A 22,538-nucleotide genomic window follows, 5' to 3' on the forward strand; every position below is an offset into this window, starting at 1 on the left:
ATGAAGGACGGAATCGCCAACAACAGCACGGCCAGCATCTCCCATGCCAGGAAAGCTGTGGAGCAGCTGAAGATGGAGGCCTGCATGGATAGGATAAAGGTAGGAGGGCTTTTATTTTGTTAACTGCCACTCTGAGAAAAATAGGATAAATGTAACACAAATATTTGCATGTGAATTTACAGATCGCCTGGTGCATGTGTACATTATTATCAACGTAAAAAGGTCACTCCACTTGTTACAAACCCTGATTTAATAAATAGTTTTAACCATTTTTAATTCACAATATTGACGGATGAACATGAATCATACACAGTTTCCTGTGTGGAGGAGGCCAGGCTAGCTGCTGTCACATGCAGGAGTGTTTCAAGGTTCTTTATGGGCCTTAGGACAGTGGAACCTGGGGGCCCCCATACCCCTCCCAAGTATCAAACCATATCTTTTTCTAATCAATATAAAATACAATTGCAAAGCTTTTGGTAGAAAAATAGTAGCATGGTTCCTTGTCCAGGTTTTTCCGACCATGGTGTCTTTACAGTTTCCTGTAAATAGCGGATCACGGAATTTAAGTTTTTGTGAATTAATCAGTCGTTCTCAGGGGCCCGCTCTCAGCTCGGGGCCCCAGACCATTACCTGCTTTGCTAACCCTGTTGTAACACACCCCTTCCCATGTTTTATAGTGCTGTGATCTGGGTGTCTGTGGCCACAGTCCCGGGACAGACAATTATATATTGAAGGAGACATATTATGTAAACATATTATTTCCAGTTTTCCCTTCCTCTTGTGTTTTTTAGGTGTTTGTAAAGTTAGTAGTCCAGTAGATACTTCTGCACCACTGTGATGTCATGGGACATATCCAGGGCCGGGTCTAGACAGGCATGTATGAGGGGGCAGCCACAAATCTTGAGGGGGCATTGTGCTTTATTATATTATTATCATTATAAATTGGGATTTAGTTTGAGGGGGCACAACATTTATTTGAGGGGGCCAGGCCCCCTCTTGCCCCTGCCTAGACCCGGCCCTGGACATATCGTGTTTGGTCAAGGGGTCCTTCAAACGTCAAGCAATTTAGTGCAAATTAATAAATGTTAGCATGCTAATATGTTGAGTATAAAGCACTTTCCCCTGTTGTACAAAAATGAAGCCAGTATCCCAGATACTTGTGCTTTTGACCTTATTTAGAGACAGTCAGCACAGTAGTGATCGTGGGATCGAGCCACAGTCACAAAGTCCTGTCGATGTGCGAACTTGATGAATTCTGATTGAGTCTCAGCCGTCAATCATGACAATTCACCCTGTTTTTAAATCATCAATAAGTAATTAAAACAAAACTTACTGAAAGTATAAACACTTAAACAACCATCTACCTAAAATGACAGAACCATTGAACATTGCTCAATTGTTAATTGAGAACCAAACGATAAACCATCTTCACGTAATAGTGTCACGGTAAACTAACTGGTTTGTGGTTGTGCTGAAGGTGGAGGATAAATGAGTGTAAAACGGAGTTATCTCGAATGAAGCGGGAAGTGTTGGAATAAATCGGACTCGTCAGTTTTTGTTGTCACCTTAGCATTTGATGGAAAAAGACGTGTCAGGCCTGAATGTAAATGAATCTTAAATGTCACAGTCGATCTTTATCCGAAAGTCTCTCACTCAGTCTGTCTGAGAGAAAATTCAAGTTGTGAATAATTGACTTCTGCTGTTTGTTCTTCTGTGAAAAGCTTTTAACAGCGGCAGAGAGGAGTTGGTGTGAAACAAAACAGAAACCGTTACACGATTTCACATCTCCACTATTTTCTCAGCCGCCGTCGGATGATTGATAGGTCGGCAGCTGTTTGTGCTTTAAAAGCACTCGACACATCAGATGAGGAGATCCGAGTAATCCCCCCCCCAAAAGGAGCCTCTGAAGTAGCGTGTGGCTGCGGATGAAAGCAGAGAAAAGTGCAGAGATAGAGGAGCAGAGAGAAAAGTTGGCCGCGTTTGACATTTCTTTCAATTTAATTAAGGGATGTGACGTGAGGGAGCGTGAGTCTCTGAGAGTGGAGTGGTCTCTCTGTGCTGCTGATTGAGGGATCACCACGTTCTCATTAATTGCTCAATCAGCCAAAGGAATGTGATCTGTGCTAATTAGAAGGACGCTCCCTCCATCATGGGGCTGCAGTGTAATTACAGTCTGGGCCTAATGACACACACCGTGCAGTACCGCTCTTTGTCCTGCGGGGCTCCACACCCACGGCTGCAGGGACATGATGATACACTTGTTACAAACAGCTCCAAACAGTTACTTGTTGATTAGTTATTTACTTGCATTGCAGGCGATTGGTTTGTCGATGTTTGCCGCTTTGTGTCGGCTTGAGACCGAGATCAGTGACTGAATCGGGTCCAGAGATAAAACGTTTTTAAAATATGTGTGTAGATAATCAGCCATCACAGGTGTTTTGTGTCCTTAGAGTATTTTGTTTAATATGATGAGCCTCTAGTGTGATTATGAAACCAAATAAATTGAGTTAGATCAGAAATTATATTTGATTTGAAACTGATTAGTTTAGACTTGGGGCCTAATTCATGGGGTCGGGGGGGGGGATAAGGGGGGTTGTAACATTAACGATTATCAAAGAATAACTTTTTCACCTCATTTTAATGAAGCTAGTTGGTGTGCATCTGGCAAGGATGTCATATTAATAATGGATTCATAAATAGTGAATTCTTCTAGGTTAGATTTAGTGATTATTTATTGTAAGAAATAATAATTAAGTATTTGACCACGCTGTTTGACCTCAACCCTCCCACTGTTCAACCCAACGTTTCACACTCGATTATAACATGGGCTCCTAAAGACCGATTTGAGGATATTGTTCTGTGTATCCACTGATAATTAAAATTGTATATTTATTTATTCTCTTAAATGCAAAACCACACCTCCCAGTGTTGTTCAGAGTTCCTTCAGTGTTGTAAACCATTTGTAAAGCAACTTCTTTCCAAATTTAGCATAGCAAATGTCACCTTAATTTCCTGACGTGTGAGGTGAATTAAGCAATCGCTGACTTATCAGTTTTTATTAGCAACAGGGGATTTACAAAAACACAGACAGGACCACGGCACAGGTGGTGTGAGTGTGACATAAATAATAAAGACGCATTAGCTGGAGGAAGGTGACTGCAGCCGTCAGAGCGGAGAGCCAACAGGATCATGCAGAGAGATGTGACCATGTGTGAGAATACTGCTGTGTCATTTCTTTCGGCCGGGGAACTTAATGTGTTGGATGTTCTCTTGTAACTTAACACAGGAATTACATTTTTGCCTGTTTCTAATTGAGGAAGTGGACAGGCAGTATTTAGTGGTGCCAGTGAAGCAGCAGAGACACCATCATGCCTTAGTAGTTTGAAGAGGACTTTGATTTTGGATGAAGTCATTCAAACGTGTAAATTAACAAATGCAGCAGGCAAACATACTAAATCATGGACTGAGCTGTATGAAGATGGCCGAAGTGTTGCCCGAAAATTAAGCAAAAATATGCCATACCGGGGCTGCCATCTTGTGCTTTTGATGTCATTTGGAGCCAGAGTCTATGAGTCCTGCTGATACATACTTTCAACCAATCGTGAGTTAGTCTCAGCTCTCAATCATTTCTCAGAACACGAACACTGCTGTGCGTCGTTACAGCCTCCCTGGGCGGTACTCTCGGTCTTGTTTGAGTCTGGATGGTTCAGCAGGAGGTAGCCCAGTGGTTTATAAACACTTGGCCCCCTGAAAACGAAGCAGTGACCCCTCATCACAGCTGATGTCCTCAGTGTGGACGTGAGGTCTGTCTCCTTCTACCACTGATCCATTTGCAGGATTTTTAGATGCCCTGAAGAGCTGAAAGGGATATTTAAGGCAATTAAGAGATGTGGCCGCGATTTAAATGTGTAAAATCAGTGACTGTCCCGCCTTTACAATGATGGAATATAATTTGTTCTTGTGCCTGTAATCATCCTGCAAACTCAGATTTGTTTTGAGGCTTTTTATGACAATAACAAACCCCGGGTGGGCAACTGAGGGATAGAGAAGAAGTATGACTCAGACCTTTGGCTAACAAGGTTGAAGAATAGAATAATCATTTTCTAATCATCGATTAATCCCATTATCCAAACTAACGATGAGTAACAAGCTAGTTTACTCCTTTTTGAGAAATATTCAAGAAAACTACCATTCCCATCTTGTTTTTGGACATTTCTGAGCTTTTTTTAAGTACATTTTTGAGCTGTTTAATAGATTTGCGTCTTTATGGGCTAAACACATCAGAAAGACGTAAACTGAAGAACGCATCCCTTTTTTATGTCTTTAAATGGGATTTGTTGCCATCAAGTGAAATATAGAATAAAACGAGCCATGTTGTTCTTTTAAAATCCATAAATCTCAGTACCTGATATTAATCCTGAACCTCTCGACAGGACAGGCGTAGGCTGCGACAATAAAACTGTATAACTCCCTGTTTAAGAGGAAATGTGATAGATAGTTAGATAGATAGATAGATAGATAGATAGATAGATAGATAGATAGATAGATAGATAGATAGATAGATAGATAGATAGATAGATAGATAGATAGATAGATAGATAGATAGATAGATAGATAGATAGATAGATAGATAGATAGATAGATAGATAGATAGATAGATAGATAGATAGATAGATAGATAGATAGATAGATAGATAGATAGATAGATAGATAGATAGATAGATAGATAGATAGATAGATAGATAGATAGATAGATAGATAGATAGATAGATAGATAGATAGATAGATAGATAGATAGATAGATAGATAGATAGATAGATAGATAGATAGATAGATAGATAGATTACTTTATTCATCCCCGAAGGGAAATTACGTCATCATAGCAGCCGGTATATTTGAATACAATAAAATACAATACAATAGAATAAAATAAAAAATATTGAGGTAGAAAGAATAAAAACAGAAACACAAGATAAATAGGTAGATAAGGTGCAATGGCAAGATGATGGTAATAGTACGGATGATATGATGGTAATGTTATTGTTAGACAGTATATAAAAATAGTACAGTATATATAGTATATAATATAACATAATATATATTTATATATGATAGTAATTATACCAATATAATAGCAGTATATAGTAATAATGGCAGCAACAGTATATATAATAATAAGTAAATATAATAATAATAATAATAACATGTACACATGTATAAATATGTGTATATAGACTTATATATACAAAGAATATACAGAGATGAGCAGCGTGATGGATTTTGTGCGTTGTATTCTTCTGTGAGAGCAGCAGTGGGCGAGGTGCAGTGGCAGGCAGGAGATCAGATGTCTCGGTCCTGCACGTAGATCCCTGAGCCCTGACCCTCCCTCTGATGCAGCTGCTCCTCTCCACTTGCAGCCTCCCCTCCCCGTAACCTCCCGTCTCAGCTCCCAAGTGAAGCCTGCTGTTAACTTATACAGTCAGACTGTAAATTGTTCCGTCTGTTTGACGTTGAAAATGATAAAATGCAAGTTTTCACACAGAGGCAGGAAGTGTTTTGTTAGTCCCAACCTCTTCATCCCACAGTTAAACTCCTCAGTCATCCTGATGAGCCGTCTTCTGCTCCTGCTGATGTCACACACAGCAGTACAGTCCCCACAGGCACTGACAAATCAGAAATACATAATATATGCTACTTCCAAGAAACAGGAGCCAGGCAACATTCATCCAAACCTTGGGTGGGTTTAATGTGGATCAAGTTAGCTCCCACAACATTGTTTACCAGAACAAACACACAGGAAGCTGCTGAACATAGTGTACGTTTAAATAAAGATACGCATCACAAAACACTCCTTTCCAGTTTACCTTGCTTTATTCACCTTGTCACATTTCTGACTCTCGTCTTCATCAGGTTGGTGTCAGCCTGTGTTTGCACTTGTGTTTGCACTTTGCCTTGACAGGGCCTATATATACAACTTCTCAAAAGCTCTCTCCCAAATTATAATTCATCTAAACCCATGAGTGGTTAAAACGTGTTTTTTATAGACATGTTACGTTGTAGTTCCAGAGCTCTGTTGATCACTCCACCACTTTAGGCCACACTGAAGAATCTCAACATGGTCCATGGTCGTCAGAGGATGTATCCTGATGACTCTTGGGTCATCCCTGACATGTCTCACCCCATCATCAGGGGCATAAATTAGAATTTTCCAAACAGTTTAGTTTCAAACCAAATTCCTGCAAATCTAAGGACAATACCATCAGTCTCGGCTACACTTTGTGTTTAAGGGCTATTAGGAAAATGTTAGCAAGATAATACACCAAACCAAAACGACTAACCGACTACAGTCAACATGTAACAAGCTGGCTAGCATTGGTATTTACCTCAACATGCTACTGTACAGGTTAATAGAGCTACTAGCGTGGCTGTCCCATGCAATACAAAACTACTTTGTCTTTCAATCAAAATATTAAGAAAAGAGCATCTTCAAGTCTTATCCACTTTGTAACCCTCATCTAGAAAGATCACCCCTAGACAATGACATTTACTCTTTAAACCATACTTCATATCAATAATAGTTTATAATAGTACTAATTTAATGAACTCCTTTTAAAGACCTTTTGTCTTTGCTTAAACTTAAATATTAAAAATCCAATAAACCTCCGTGAACAAGCAGCTCCTTAAAATCTCTCTCTCTCTCTCTCTCTCTCTTTGGCAGACACTTGTTCATGGTTTACATTTCTAAAGTGATTATTATTGATTATTCAATTATGTGATGGTGAAATGACAGAAGATGACGCAAGGGAGGTGCAACAAAAGTTCCTGGTTCGCTCTGAACTTTGAAGTCATACAAGGATAAGAAAACTTGAATCAAATCCAGACACCACCTTATGAAGGCAGGATGGCTCAGCAACATAAAAAGATGAGAAAGCCTGATGGAAAAGACTACTTTTTTATCTCAGTCGGTCCAAAAACATCAAACATCATTTAAAAATGACATTTCCGATACAGACAGGGATTCTGGTAAACAAACATTTTTTTAGACATATGTCTTAAAAGTTCAGTGTGTAAGATTTAGGTGAGAGGGATCTATTGGCAGAAATTGAATATAAAATAATCCTAATGATGTTTTCACTTGTGTTTCATCTGAATTGTACGAAGTGTTGTTTTCTTTACCCTAGAATGGGACCCTTATATTTGAATACTTTATATTTAAGAGAGCGGGTCCTCTCTACTGTAGTAGCCCAAACTGTACAAACTAAACACATTTTGAGTTCTAACGACAACTGAAGGTTACCACAGGTTCTCTTTCATGTTTGGAAGAGGAGGGTGAGGTGAGGGGTATTCAGCTGCAACATGCATCTTCACTCCTAGATGTCACTAAATTCTACACACTGAACCTTTAATTAGGGCCTGAGCACCTATGGTGGGAGGTCCTATTGTATTTCGAAGGATTTGTGTTTCCCTTTTGGGGCTTTTTCAGGGCCTAGACATGTTCCAATCGTTACCAAAGATTGCAGGGAATTCAAAACCCCAAAAGTAATTGTATTCTGGAGTAATTTGAAATGGGCGTGGCAAAATGGCTCAACAGCGCCATCTAAGGAAAAGCCCCTCAGTTAGCTTTCACCGAACTTCACAAAATCGTAGCCCAGGTGTATTTTTGGTTATTTTGCGATAGTGAGAGAAACATCTGATGATCTCTGCATGTTCCCTTGTCTCAACATTGCAGGTGTCCAAAGCAGCTGCCGACCTGATGGCGTACTGTGAAGCCCACATACGCGAGGATCCCCTCATCGTGCCCGTCCCCGCCTCAGAGAACCCTTTCCGGGAGAAGAAGTTCTTCTGCACCATCCTCTGATGACCTGCAAGGGGCGCACAAGTGCAGGCATGGCGTTGCCTGGCTTCTCTGTCTTCACCACACCTGAAGCTACTGGCCACAGGCGTTGAGTTGAGTTTTGCCCCAGCGGACACTCTGTTGTTGGTCAGCTCTGTCCTGGTGGCTGAAGGTTTTGGGGGAGTCAGCTACCAAACTGGCAACCCGGCGAGCGTATCATGTCTTGTTAAATAGGTTTGTTATTGCTTTGTTATTAGAGAACAGCCTTGCTCAGTGCTTAATGAGATGAGAGATGTTTTTTTCCCTTTCTTTTCCTTTGTTGTGCTAGATCTTAACATGCCTCAGGAAACAGAAATTTGCCCAGTGTTTACTTCTTTTGAAACGTTTAGTCCCTTTCTCCGTATCCGAATGAAAAAAACATTCATCTTTGTATTAAATAGAAGAATTGAACACATTAGCAGGAACGCCTACTGTACTGAAATCGGACACTTCCCTCATTAGTGTTTTTCTGTTTCAATTTGCCTTCAGAGTCACCAACAATTAACCTGCTCCTTTTAGTGCTGGAACAGAAACCTTATCTGGCACACTAAATGATTTCAGTTAGCGGGAGCCGCGCTCGTGATAAGAAGCGGGCGGCTGCACGTCGCCTCTGCTGCAAATAAATAAACAGACCCTCTGCTTATTGAAAGGTGCAGGGCTAATGTTTCAGCATTGAGACGAGTTCTTCAGGGTTATCACTGTGCAAACAACCCTTAAGTCCAAAATAATTTATGAATCTGCCGCTTCCTTCCCCAGGTCCGCTCTAATGCACTCCACCTTTACCGCTCTATTTGATTTACTCCTCGTACGTTTCATCCACTTTGAATCAGAGACACTATCAGTTCATCCTTTTCGCAGGATATCTTAACTTTCTCATTTGTTTCGCTGGGCATGTTTCCTGAGCCTGATTCTTTTTGCCTGTCCTAGAGTGAATGGCACGGCCTTTGACATTAATGCCAAACCAAGAGGCCTGCATGTTTCTCTGCTCCTTTTTGACAGCCTCCTGTGTTTCCGAGAGACTGTCGGGTCTTTTAGAGTGTACAGTATGTTACAGTGCCAACTTCTGTGAGAGCAGCGTGATCCTCACACTGTGGTCACACAGCCTTCTTTTCTGTTTTTGTTTTGTTTTTGAACAAAAAGCACACTGTCGGAAACGTTTCCTTTACCTGGTAGTTGAATAGCATTTGCTGATTTTTACGATGAATTGTTATGATCGTTATTAATATTGTTATTATCAGTAGTATTATTGAATATTTGTTGCATAGCACTTACAGCTACATGATGTGTAGTGCTACCGAGCTTGTATGATACTTAGGAAAGGAAACATTTATAAATCATGCAATTATTGATACTATCTGAGTATTTTTTAAATACAACTCTAAGGGTCGGTTTACATTATATGATCCCTTCGGTGGTTCAGACTTTTGCATCATCGTTTCTGTAAAATTAAAATAAATTTCCTCCTGGTACTTGAACTAGCATTAGGAATCAAACTCGGATACTGGACTATCACCAACTCAAACTATTGGACTCAAATTGTTTTCAGGATAATTATTATTGTTATTATTTCCTGTGTGAACAACCTGAGACTGACCTCAGGACGCTCTCACTGACCTCATCGTAAGGATGGTGCCAATTCTGAAACAAGAAATATAACAGCTAGAGATGAATATTGCATGGATTTATTTCTATCTATAACAGAGAGAACTATTATGAAATGAAATATTGCCTCTTCATTGAATTTTCTGGGTGCTACTCTGCACAGAATAATCTCATTGAAGTGCGGATATGTCGTGCAGCTGTATTCATGAATGGTATTATTGTTTTTGGAAACAATAGCATTTAAATAGCAGGCTTTGTAAAATCCTACTTTGGATCAAATGAATTAAAGGAAAAGGGCAACCCAGATGTGCCGTGTCTTCACTATTTCTGTTCCGTGTCTCTTCCTGACTTCTCCAGATACATTCTGACCGATCACACTGATAACATGAATAAAAGCCGCTGCCGATTGTCCGGCTCTGACAGAAGAACATGATATTCTGGTGCGTGCGACCTCCTGTGGCTGAGCTGAACCACAGGCCATCTGGATGCACTCTACTTGTGTCGTGTGCATTTTTTTTTTTTTTAAAGAATATGATTCAATTCAGCGTCTGCCAGTTTGCCTGCTACAGTGTCGCAGGGAAATAAGCAATACATCTGCTGACTCCGCAGGTCGCATGAATAATGTCCCCGATAATGATTCAGTATTCCAGCCATGCCTGCATTTATAGCCTCATCTGTGACAAGACTGAAATTACTATTTCACTATACTGTAGGGCTGGTGATCATGGTGGTTTCAAAATTGCTTTTTTTCACCGAATAAGTCATACAAGGAAATCAAGTTGGAGATATATTAAAAAACAGCACATGTACAGGTTGTACAGAACACTACAGAGGCTGGTGATGAACGACATTGATAAGACCCTCACGGATTTCTCTGAACTGAACCCAAAGCAGCAGGATGTAATTAAAGAGAAGCAGAGTCACAGACGAGGATTGTGGTTTAAGGCTCATCACAGCTGTGGTGTCGATTATATATCTACGTTTATTTCAAGGTAAAGACAACAAAACGGATTTTCGCTTTTAATTTCTTCCAATGAATGATCAGGTGTTACATGATCAAACTATTTTGTTTTTCTAAACCAGTGAGATTTCTTTTTTTTTACGCTCTTCCTACAAAAAAGTGTGATGTTACCAACCCAATGCACCAGTGAGAACGTAGCATAATCGCAAAATGATCTTTGATGGGTTGTTTCGGGGCTAATGATCACATTAGATGAGTTTTTCTGAGACTATTATGAGATAATAATAAGTTTCATCACTTTAAATTCAATTGTTGGTCATTTACTGATGACTAATTTAGCTTCTAGCGACTCATTTGAAAGGTGAAAACTAAGTATTACACTGTTTTATGTCAATTAATTTTTTTTTTAAAGTTTATATCCCAGAATCACAAATGTACTCCACAGACAACACCCTCAAAGCTTTTATGGCTGAATAAAATATATAGGAGGAGAGATATAAAATGGATGTACTACAAACAAGAGTAGAAATTCAATAAGTAGGACTGGATATTATTTGGTATGCACATGGTTCCCAGCTGGGGACTGGCTGAATAAAAATAAATCTATATATACATGGAGAAAGTACAGTGAGTGAGGAGTGTTTGGAACTGTGCAATGTGAAAGACAAACTGAAAAGGTACTGCACACACAAAGGCTTAACAGTATAAATATAACATGAATAGGTTTCGACCTCCAGATAAAAAGTTTAACAAGAGTTGAGAGCATTACAAAATAAGTTTGGATAGATACGGGTTGGATATCTGCAGTAGAGCGAGATGTTAGGTTGTGTTTGAAGAAATGAAAATCTATGAATAGCCTTTTTCTTTCAAATGAATAATGTGTTGCACAGAGAAAACAAAATCACTGTAATGAGTATATCTATGATTATGACTCCAAAAGAATTATATAATGCACAGGAAAGTAATTATCCCTTAGGCAGTAGGTTATCTAATATCAGGGATCTGAGCTGGAGCAATTTTACAAATTGAGCAGTGATCCCCCCCAAAGTGTATGCAAAAATACGAGAAAACTAATAATTTCTGATAGATTATTTATCTCCAGCCTCAGCCGGCTGTTCTGCAGCAGTTTCTCAATGATTTCCTCTCATAACACCGGCACACAATGCAGTTGCATGCCAGTGTTTTCCATTACTTTATTATTTTCCTCTGGAATGGGACGGTAAGGTCTCTAAAATAACAATGATGCCACAATGGAACTCCATTAAAATCAATACAAATGAAATGTTTACGAGCGTGGCAGCTGGCGCTCTTGGTGGCGTGGCCCTCTCGTCCTCTCATGGAGAACCACTGGTGCTCCCGGAGTCAGAAGAAATAGTCGTCAAGCGTCCCTCTCCATGCACAATAGATTCCACTTTAATCATTCATGTGCGGCAATGAGGACCTGCTTTAATATTCCCAAATCTTAAAGCTTTTACACATCACCTGGATCTTACAGGGATGAAATGATTCATATATTTATTTTCAATCTTTGTTTCACTTCATTTAATTAAGCTTAAAATAATTTAAATAAAAGGATACTCATACTTCCTCATACTTATTTGTGTGATAAACACGGCAACAGAAACGACTATTATATATTCGGTGTACTATACCCTTCTGTTTAATTAATATGGTGTGAGAGGAGATAAAAACTACATAATCTTGCAAATTACAATAATGATACGTAAATTAATGAAATTTAAATGAGTGCTTCTGCAGTATTGATACATTTGTGATAATGATGTGTATTTTATATTTACAGCAATTCACTTTCATTTGCTTTCCTTGTTTTTTGACCTATGCAAAGCATATTTCAGCATTGTTAAAAGCGTAAGATTAATGAAATATATTATTACTACTACTGCTATCACTATGACAACCACAAATGATAATATAATATAATATGGTATGATATAATATAATTATCCAATGAAAAAAATGTTTAGTTGTGTTCAAATATACATATCTTCTTCTACTTTAGCTAGCATATCACAGAGTCAAATTTGTACAAAAAATAAATAAATAAATATTAAACTATTGTTTAATATGAAATACCTACCATGATAAAACACCAGCACGTGTATATCTCTGGCTCATGCTGTGGTTGATTGGATCGAGAGGTGGTGATGAACTTCATCTCCCAGAGTGCACCGCGACAGGGCTCCTGGCCTCCCATTGGCCGGGCTGCCGGCGCGGCGGAGGCACACACACCAGGCGGCGGTGATGTGTCGGCGGAGGAGGAGCAGCAGCCGAGAGTAGGCTCACTGGAAGAGCGGCTCACACCGCAGCTCCGCGCCGCTCCAGAGAGGCTCCGCGCCCCCCCCCCGCTGCTCCGGCTGCTCCGGCTGAATGAAGCGCTCCGTCCATGCGGAGGCTCGCTCTCGTTCTGCTGCCCTGTGCCGTCGCCGTCCTGGTGCACCTGTGGTGGGCACAGCGACCCTCCTCCGCTCCGCCGGACCACCACTCACTCTCGGGTACTTTGTTTCTCCCTCCGCCGGTGTTCAGCCTCCGCGAAGCCGAGCAACTTTTCCGCAGCCGGGCGGCGAACTTTGCTGTCACCGCCCGGCTGTGTGAGTTTGTGCGGGAACAGGTAGTTGAGGCTTGTGTGTGTGTGTGTTTGTGTGTGTTTGTGTGTGTTCGTTTGTGTTCGTTTACATGTGCATGTGTGTTTCGGTGTGATTATAACAGTTCAGAACCGTGGGGCGTTGCTGGGACGGTCTAATGTCTGGAGCCACAGGCTGAAGCGAGCCGAGCATCTCCGGAGGATTATCACATATTAACCGAGGAGGAATATACTTCAACCACCATCTGATGCATGGAGACATTTATTTCCGTGATGTGTAGGCTATTATTGGATGCATCCCAGTCGGTGCAAAGTGAATCTGAGAGGACAGAGCTGTCAGGTTCAGGGCTCGGGCACATAAATCAAGATTTTTTATTTTATTAATGATCTGTGGTTGATGCCTCATCGTTGAACAACACCTGATTCCAGAATGGGGATTGGATTATCTCCACCACATTTAATTTACTGTCTTTTTTTTAATTGTTGGTTTTTGTGACAGAAAAAAATAACAAAATAGAGACAACAAAAAAGCTCTTAAAACTTGCCAACTCATAATTTCAGATGAACAAAGTCCAGTAGAAGAGCACATGAATATTTCAGGATGTATTTTTCCTTCTCTTCCCAGATGAAGCCTTACCTTACTATGAAGTTCTGGTGGGGGTGCTGTCAGCGAGACACCATTATGAACTGCGACAAGCGATAAGGGAGACGTGGCTGGGCTACATCCGGAATCACCCCCACTTCCAGCACAGGTCTGTAGGCTGGATCTCCAACTTCACTTCTGTTTCCCTTTCTCCTTCTGTCTTTCCTTCTTTCAGGTCAGATTCACACAGGGGGGAATCTGTCCTTTGTTGCGTCACCTGATTATTGCCCAACACCGTCCCCTCTGTCATTCTTCCTTTTGGTCCATTTCCTTTTCATTCACTGATCTAGGCACAGATAAGGTGCGATGGCCTTTAAGCAACCCCCCCCCCCCTGTAACCATGGCAACGGAGGATGGATAGATGGACAAGCTTTTGATATCTTGTTGCCTAATATCGTGTGCGCTCAAAGAAAAACGAGACGACTGCAACGACGTGTTGGGTTTTGTGCTTTGTTTTTCAGAGTGGGGGTGAAATTTATCGTGGGCAAACATGGGTGTCCCATTCCAGAGGAGGACAGAGAGGATCCGTACTCCTGCTCCATCCTGAACTTCACCGAGCCAGGTACCCACAAAAACAAAACACATACCTTGATTGGTGGAGATCTGCAGGGAAAATTCAGAGAGAAACTCTATGTGCAATCTGTCGCTTGCATCTGCAATTGTTGAGCTGAGGCAGAAAAGCCTTGGAGATACGCTGAAAGAATTAAAAGAATGCTTCTTTAGAAAAGGAGTAAAACACCTTTGTTCACGTTCCCCCAGAGCTCAAGGGCACCCTTCTTTTCCTTTCCTCACCCAAGGCCAAAGCAGAAATGTCTGACAGTCGACGCAGCTGACTCGAACAGCAAACTAGCGCTGGAGGAGTGAAGCTGTATGAAGCACTGACAGAGAGTATATATAATAATTGAACAGACTCACTGTCAGATTGAATGTCTGCAGTGAATTGTCGTGTCTCACTTTCACAGAGCTGGTCCAATTCAGATATTTCACTACTCTCTTCCCTGAGCAGTCTACCACAGTCTGCTGCTTTCCGGATATAAAAGAACCAAATTTCTGCTCTTCAGAATAGGCAACGGCCTTTAGGGTCATGGTGATGTTTTATTTTTTCCAGCCCCCTTTTCTGCTCTCTGGCGTGTAAATGGGTTTAAGTGTTGACGTGATTTGCTTGAGAATGGGAGGCGGAGGGCCGGGAGCTTTGGTGCGAGATGCTCGATGTGATCGGAAGACGAAGAGACAGCGGCTGCTCTTTAGCACAGCTGGTTACCTGACGCACGCGCCTCAGCAGACGTATGATTGTTGCTGCAATATCTTTCTTTCCGCTGCCTTCATTAAAGGGATCTCTTTTGGGGGATCTGGGTTTACAATAAGGTGAATGCTAATTAGCATCTCGGACTTTGTTATAGTGATCTGCTCCCAACATAAGTGAAAGAGTCAAACTCTTTAATAATTTTAAGTTTTTTATCATTGTTCGACTGAGCAGTTTGTCTCTATGTTGTGACCATAGATATATATAAAGACTAGATGTCTCGTTCGACGGAGCCGGACTACATAACTACATCTCTGACGTTTATAACAAACCAGACCGTTTCAAAATCGGTTGAAAATTGAGTAAGTTATGGTTATTTACCACTACCAACACAATGTTATGGGTGACCAAGATGGCCGCCACGTCCGGCTCCGTTGGCTTGCAACGCAGACGAGACATCTAGTCTTTATATATGTCTATGGTTGTGACCATAGACTGTAAATGAGATGGACGACATGACAGCTTGCCAGAAATGAAGCCAAAGAGTCTCTATTACCCCCTGGTGGCGGGCTGCAGTATAGGTGCAGTATATGGATGGGAGATGAGCCAAACTAGTCAAATAAATATTTACTGAAAGATGGTTTCTGTCATTTTAGGTAGTTTTAATGCTGATGCATGTCATTCTCTGTAAGTTTGGGTTGAAATAAGTAATGTGTAAAGTATTGGTTAAAATGTCTAAAAGAAATTAGACTTATTTAATGCATGTGTTTACTTGTGTACTTCGAATAATTTTGTAACAATGTTCAAACCCCCCCAAAAAGATCCTCGGTTTTATTAAAGGTCATCTTGGTCGCTTTTTAATTGCATATCGTAATATCTGCTCATCTCGTGCTTTTGCCCGTCTCTGCTATAATAGACAACGCATAACAATTGAAAACCACACTGTTAGCCAGTTATCCAGTCTGCGTTTTTTTCCTTCCACTGTTTGTGTTGTTCACAAATTACTCATCGCTTATTGCTGTGTAACATGAATATAACTTTAATCAACATAATTTGTGTCTGAGACCCGTCGGGTAGATTTTCAGCTGCAGTGGTGGTGAAGACGACAACTCCCATTATCCCACACCTCATCTCTTGTTTCTCTTGTTGTCATCAAATTAGGTCTCTTGTTATTGTTGTGATGGAAAGACCCAGATTGGCCAAAGATACTTGTCGTATGTTTTACGTCAAAAGTTATTTGATGTTATAAAAACTGGTGAAACATCATGATTGACAGCTGAGACTGACAGTGGCGCCTTGCTACTCAGGCTCTCTCTATATATATAAAGTATTATATATAGATATATGTAGATATAGGGATATTCTGGCTTCATTTCATTGGGAGCAAGTAAATACGTGTTGTCCAACTTTATATACAGTCTGTGACTGTGACTATCGTACTAACAATTTCCTTTTTTATACCAAAAATGCAAAAGAAATTCCCTGTTTCCACATCTCATTGCCCTCTTGTAATAAACTGAATTTATGTGGTTAATGGACTGTTGCAAAATAAGCTATTTAAAGACTTAATCTTGGAATCTACGGAAAAAAAAAATTCTGTATTTCTGATATTTTATTGACCAACAAAATAAAGACATAGTATGAAATGTAATTGATGTAGAATACTAAAGAGCATAATATTTTTTATGATTTTATTGATTTTCTTTCTAAATAAACCTTCTGAAGGGAGCCAAGAGAAGCACTGTTGTTATTTGCTTTGGCAAGTTTGCACAAACAGAGCACTTGTATTGAGTCAGCACAGGAATATTAAATATATCTTCACACACTGGGAAAATTCTGCAGCTGCATATAACTCTGTCAGTGTGAGAAACATTTTCTTTGATGAACGGCCGCTCTTTCTTTGACTGATTGGTTGCCTCCAACTGTCTTTTATTTTGGAGCAGGCAGCAGAAGTTGTGTTGTACATATATAAAGTAAAAGCCTGGTTCCCTTTAACAGCTTTGATCTTTTCATTGATCTCCTGGGTAATAAACTGCTCTTTTGTAATTAAGAAATCACACTCACGAGCAGATGCTCGCTTTAAAGACAACCATCCCAAGAAGCAGCCTTTCAAAGTGCTGATGGTGTTGCTTTACCTTCTTCTCTGAACATGCTCCCTCTCCGCGGTCCTCATCACTAAAAAGAGATGCTCAGCATGTTAGGAGCGTAATAAATTCCACCTGTGCTCTTGCAGTGACTGTCTGCCCCCCCTCCCGCCCCAGTCACAGGACAGGATGCTGAGATCGAGATGGTGACCGTGGCGGACCCCTCGATGCTCGCCCTGTCCGACGTGTCGGCCATTGCCCTGGATTTCAAGGTTCTGCACCCGGTGGTGATCACCAGGCTGGGGCTGTTTCCCAGAGGAACCGAGCCTGAGCTTCAGAGCAACATAACGGTGAAGCTTCTCCAGCTGGACCAGGAGGTAACACGGCCCGGACCTTTAAGCATAATGCATCTGTTCTGCTGTTTTTCTGTGGAGCCTGTTGGATACACAGCCCGAGGGCATCTGCTTCTGCTGCTACTGTTTACTGCCAAGGAAATTATAGCTTGTAGTGTGCTATTCAGGCAAATTTACACTGAGGCAAAAAAATACAACAAAATAGTGTTTGTGAATTCTTTATGTACAACAACTTTTCGCAGGAGGCTGTGGTTACTGCTCGCTTCAGTGCCATCAGCACAGGGACCATGGTGAACGGAGTTTGGTACAAACCGGTGGAGCAATTCATTTTGCCCAAGGTCAGTTTCACATTAATGTTTCATGACTGTAGAGACACTGGGCCTCATTCAGCAATATCCTATTTTTTTCTTAAATTTGTTCTGAGTTCATGCGATAGTTAACCCAAAAATGAAAATTCAGTGTTGCAGTAAGGAAGAGGATAACAGGGGACATTAGGCTAAAACCATGGTGTTAATGACGCCGTTTTGAGTCTGCATCTGTGTTCTTATATTGATGAATGCCACATCTTTGTAAGTTGAATGTGCAAGCCAGTATTTCCTAATTAGAATAGGAAAACGCCCCCCCCAATGCTCATAAAAGGGCTTGGGACTTCTGTGACGTGTACAGTCTATGTTCTTAATCACAGAAACTGAAAAGATCATTTAAGAGCTGCCAGGAATGAATGAATGAAAATCTATAGAACCTGCCCCACCTGACTCAAACCTGAAATTTGTATTTTGTAGTTTAAGCAGTGGACATAAAGTACCACAAAAAAGTTACATGTCAATTAAAAGCTTTATGGGAGAAAGTCGCATATTTGAAGTAGAAAAATTGTTTCATCGCAGATTGAAGTCAAAATTAATATTTTCAAACAAAGAAGAGTAAGGGGAAAGAAAAGGAAGTGGAATAACTGATCATTTTAATCAAGCATAATTAAGTTGTCAAGTGTACGTAAGAGTGCTCTTCAGAGTAGACTCTGGTTTTGCATAAGAACAAATACCAGATAAGAAAACATCAGTGAATGTCAGAATCTTGCCAACACCCTCAAAAGACAAGACATTCTTGAGCTGTTAAAATCGTATTTTCTGCAGGTTGTATTCAAAGCAGTCCTTCCATAGAAAAGTTTTTATACATATTACTATGTATAGTTTTTGTACTCCTAGGTTTTTATTAGAAACTGAAATAAAATACAAAATGTTTTTCAAACTTGGTTATGATATAAGTTTTGTAACTGGAGACAAAACAACACCAGGCCAATGTGCAACAAATGAAATGACTGTTCTTCGCTCAGGGTTTTGAAGGGACGTTGGTTTGGGAGAGTCTGGACTCTTCTGGATTGACAACGGTCGACTCCTCCGTGCAGCTCAACGATGGAGGAGGCGTCCTCAAGATCTCCTCGGTACGTGTCCATGTGTCAAAATATATGTCTAAAGACAATATTATTTCAAGTTTTGAAGTTAATTACTTTTGTCTCTGCATTGCAGATCGCAGAAGGCATATTGCCTCATAGAAGTGCTCTTGGGTTTCCTGGTTTGGCGGGAGGCTTCACATTTACCATCTACGGTTTGTTCAGCAACAGAACTCCTTCTGAACTTGTGAAACGACATGAAAACAGTTTGATCAAAATCACTCTGAGCCGACAGTTGTAAAGGATTCGCTCTTTAAAAATTCCTCAAATCATCGTTCACGCTGGCAGGTTATGAGATTAGCTCCTTTTCGCCTCAGGGCTCTTGCATAGGAACGTGTCAAATAGGAAATAACATGTTGTTTTTCCTCCCTGTTGTGTTACATTATTGATTTTACCTCCTGCTCATGTTTGCGTTTGAGTTTATCCGAGAATGGATTTGTAGCCATTTTGGTGAAAGAAGATTAAATTCCCCCCGTTCAATATCTCTGCAAACAGAACTAATGATCCGTTCTGTAAAATGTTGTAATTTTACCACATTGTTTTGTCAGTCAGTGATTTATTATCCCTCAAAAGAGCCTGCCATTACCCCCCCCTGATGTTCCTCTCTGCACCCCCCCCCCCCCCCCACCACCTGTGTGTCAGATGAGGACGGTCTGTCGGGGCTCCTGCGGGGTCGCCCGGCCAGGATGGAGCAGCACGCCTCCAGGCTGAGGCAGGAGGACGCCACCTTGCAGCGGGAGAGCCTGAGGCACGGCGACATGGTTTTCGTGGACGTAGTTGACACCTACAGGAACGTGCCTTCCAAACTGCTTCAGTTCTATAAATGGTATGCCAAGTGCTAATGACTTGATTCGCTGTCTCCAAATTGCCCTTGGCCTCTGAGGAAATCAGCAACCTGAAATGAAAGTGTGTCGTCGCCTCGAAACATCCCGTTGTTAGAATCACAATTGCAGTCACTCAGTCAGGGTGAAAGCAGTTGTGAGTCATCATGTAGCAACACACTCAGAGCGGTCTTAATCTTCGATTCGGCAAGTGTTTTATTTGGTTGCAGGACCTCTCGCCCTTCACTCTGTGGTATTTGAAAATAAATCCGCTCTGGGATATTGCGAAAGAAAATATCAGAGGTGAGCTTTAATTAAGGTTGCAAATTTCCTCTGTCAGGTCTGTAGGAAACGCTGACTTTAATCTGCTGCTGAAGACGGATGATGATTGTTACATCGACATCGACTCAGTGTTAATGAAGATTGACCACAAGGGTCTCAAGCGCAGCAATTTCTGGTGGGGAAAGTAAGTACTATTTTGTGTCCTGTCCTGTTGAAAGTGTTTTGATGTTTTGATTTTGCTTGTGATTCAAGTCCACTTGTGTTTGCAACTTAACTGTGTTTGCATGGACAAAACGATGAAGTCTTGGGTGAAAAGGAGACGGGACATGATGATAATGTATCTGCCATCCTGACCTAGTTTCAGGCAGAGCTGGGCAGTGGATCGCATTGGGAAGTGGCAGGAGCTGGAGTACGCCAGTCCGGCCTACCCGGCGTTCGCCTGCGGCTCGGGCTACGTGGTCTCTCGTGACCTAGTCCAGTGGCTCGCCAGTAACGCAGAGAAACTCAAGGCCTACCAGGTGGAGTAGCAAGCACCAAGCATGACTGTGGGGAAATAATGGGCAGACGGTGTTAAATATAATGTAAGGAATGTGTCCTGGATGTCTCGTTACAGGGAGAAGACGTGAGCATGGGGATATGGATGGCAGCCGTTGGACCACAGAAATATCAGGTGATAGAGGAATGATATCCAGATCTGTCTGCTCCGATGAAGCATCAGGAGTTGGTTTATTGACAACATTGTATTTACAAAAGATAACTTTTAAGATAAGTTTGCCAGGGATCTACAATAAAGTCCAGATCAGTAAGACAGTCAAGGTCAGGAGAAGGAGACATTAAAAACAATAGTTTTACTCACTTTTTTTAGTCATGTGTTCTTCACTAGATCAAATTCAGCAGTAGAATAATACGCACCAAAAATGTGAAATGATAAATAAGGGTTCCAGGCTTCGTTTTTCCAGTCATTTTAATTGTAGCCTTTAGCAAAGAATGCATACATAAACTTCATTGTGTATTTAGTTTGAAATTTAACTCGCTGTTAGTAAGAGGCTGTGCTAGTTTCATTTGTATGTGTTGAAAAGGTTTTCTAAGTTCATACAAGAGACCTGCTGATAATGTATTGTTTGGATGACTTCAGCGAGAGTGAATCGAAGGTGCATGCTCTCAATTTAAGTAAGACCAGAACCAACGTATGACTAATAGCCAGATCAGTGCGTCCTTGTTAACACAGTCACCCTTTCTCAACTCAGGACCCCGGCTGGCTGTGTGAGAAGGAGTGCTACCTGGACATGCTGTCGTCCCCCCAACACACAGCTGAGGAGCTGCACATCCTGTGGGACAGGAAGAGGGCCTGTGGAGACCCCTGCGGTTGTCCCTGGGGCCACTAAATCTGGCTTACACCACACGCACCATGTGGCACTGTGGGTAACAATGCACTCAACACTGGTTGTCAGTTCATTTTTACTGTGGTTTCCTTCAAACCTGACTGAAACGTTTCAGAGTTTTATCAATATTGTCACATGATTGAAACTAGATGTATATATTTTTTTTCAAATATGTGATTTTCTGTTGGAAAAATATCTTAAAAATGTTCCATTGCAGGTTCTTAGAAGGGAAATCTGGTATTTTTCAGCCTGGGCCCTATGTTTCTATATGTAGGTGTGTAAATGAATGGTACTTTGGAATCAGTCCAGTGGATCACGGCGGCAGTGGCCACAATTTAATCTTATAGGGCAACAATTGCCCACTTTTGCTCAACTAGAAGTCTCACTGCAGCAGCTCGTTGTTCCTCCCTCTGCTTGTTTCCTCTGTCTCTTCTCGTTCGACCTTCAATTTGTGGGAGGTATTTGTTTGTATACTTTGGCTCAAATAAGTAGGGACGACCATCGGAGTCAAATGCTTCAGAAAAGTAGAAAAAGCAGAAAAAGAATCAGCCATAATAGTTTCTCTCAGTAAATCCAAACTCCTCTCTCCAACTCAAGTTTCTGCTTTTATCTTCCTGCAACAAGCCAAGTCTCAAGAGTCTTTAGAGTTAGACGTTTGTAATGTTGCCAGACTCTTAGCAAAGACCCAGAATAACAACTTTAGACCATTATTCGTGAAAATAATGAATTTAAAGTGGACATTTCATGGATTGCTGGAGTAGCCCAATAAGATTACATTGTAGCCACTGCCTCCATGTCGTGGCTGTGACGTGGGCAGTCCACTAGACCATTTCCTAACGTTTCTGTAAGTACAATGGAAACAGCTTATAGTGATCAAGTTTGTCCCGATTTAGTTGGCGGTGCGCAGAACGAATGATACAAACACAGAGAGGAGCAGTAAATCACTGACAGAGCAGATAAAAACTGTAAAAAAAATTGTAAGGGGATTACTTGATCATTATCACCAAATTATTTATACAGCACCACTGTACCATTCATTCACACACACACACACACACACACACACACACACACACACACACACACACACACACACACACACATTTAATAACATAGGGCTCAGGTTGGAAAATACACTTTTATTATTAACAACATACCAACGTCTTGAACCATTGGCAGCTTCAGAATGCATTAAAACACATTAAGCTGTAGCATACTGCCAGTATTTGTATCATGAAATCAATC

At 41.0% G+C, this 22,538-nt stretch overlaps 2 protein-coding genes across 2 annotated transcripts; both read left to right on the forward strand.

The window, feature by feature from the left end:
* LOC133020836 (guanine nucleotide-binding protein G(I)/G(S)/G(O) subunit gamma-4) lies at positions 1-7,858 on the forward strand. Its single transcript, XM_061087563.1, has 2 exons — positions 1-99; positions 7,730-7,858. Exons 1-2 carry the CDS (start codon positions 1-3, stop codon positions 7,856-7,858), a joined length of 228 nt encoding a protein of 75 aa, XP_060943546.1.
* A 4,982-nt stretch (positions 7,859-12,840) lies between these two features.
* b3galnt2 (beta-1,3-N-acetylgalactosaminyltransferase 2) lies at positions 12,841-21,296 on the forward strand. Its single transcript, XM_061087865.1, has 12 exons — positions 12,841-12,949; positions 13,664-13,790; positions 14,143-14,243; positions 17,186-17,385; positions 17,604-17,699; positions 18,692-18,799; positions 18,885-18,963; positions 19,451-19,634; positions 19,970-20,095; positions 20,270-20,429; positions 20,525-20,581; positions 21,159-21,296. The coding sequence occupies exons 1-12, from the start codon at positions 12,841-12,843 to the stop codon at positions 21,294-21,296; spliced, it is 1,485 nt and encodes a 494-aa protein (XP_060943848.1).
* The last annotated feature ends 1,242 nt before the right edge of the window (positions 21,297-22,538 follow it).

Source organism: Limanda limanda, chromosome 15 (assembly GCF_963576545.1).
Source record: "Limanda limanda chromosome 15, fLimLim1.1, whole genome shotgun sequence".
Lineage (NCBI taxonomy): Eukaryota > Metazoa > Chordata > Actinopteri > Pleuronectiformes > Pleuronectidae > Limanda > Limanda limanda.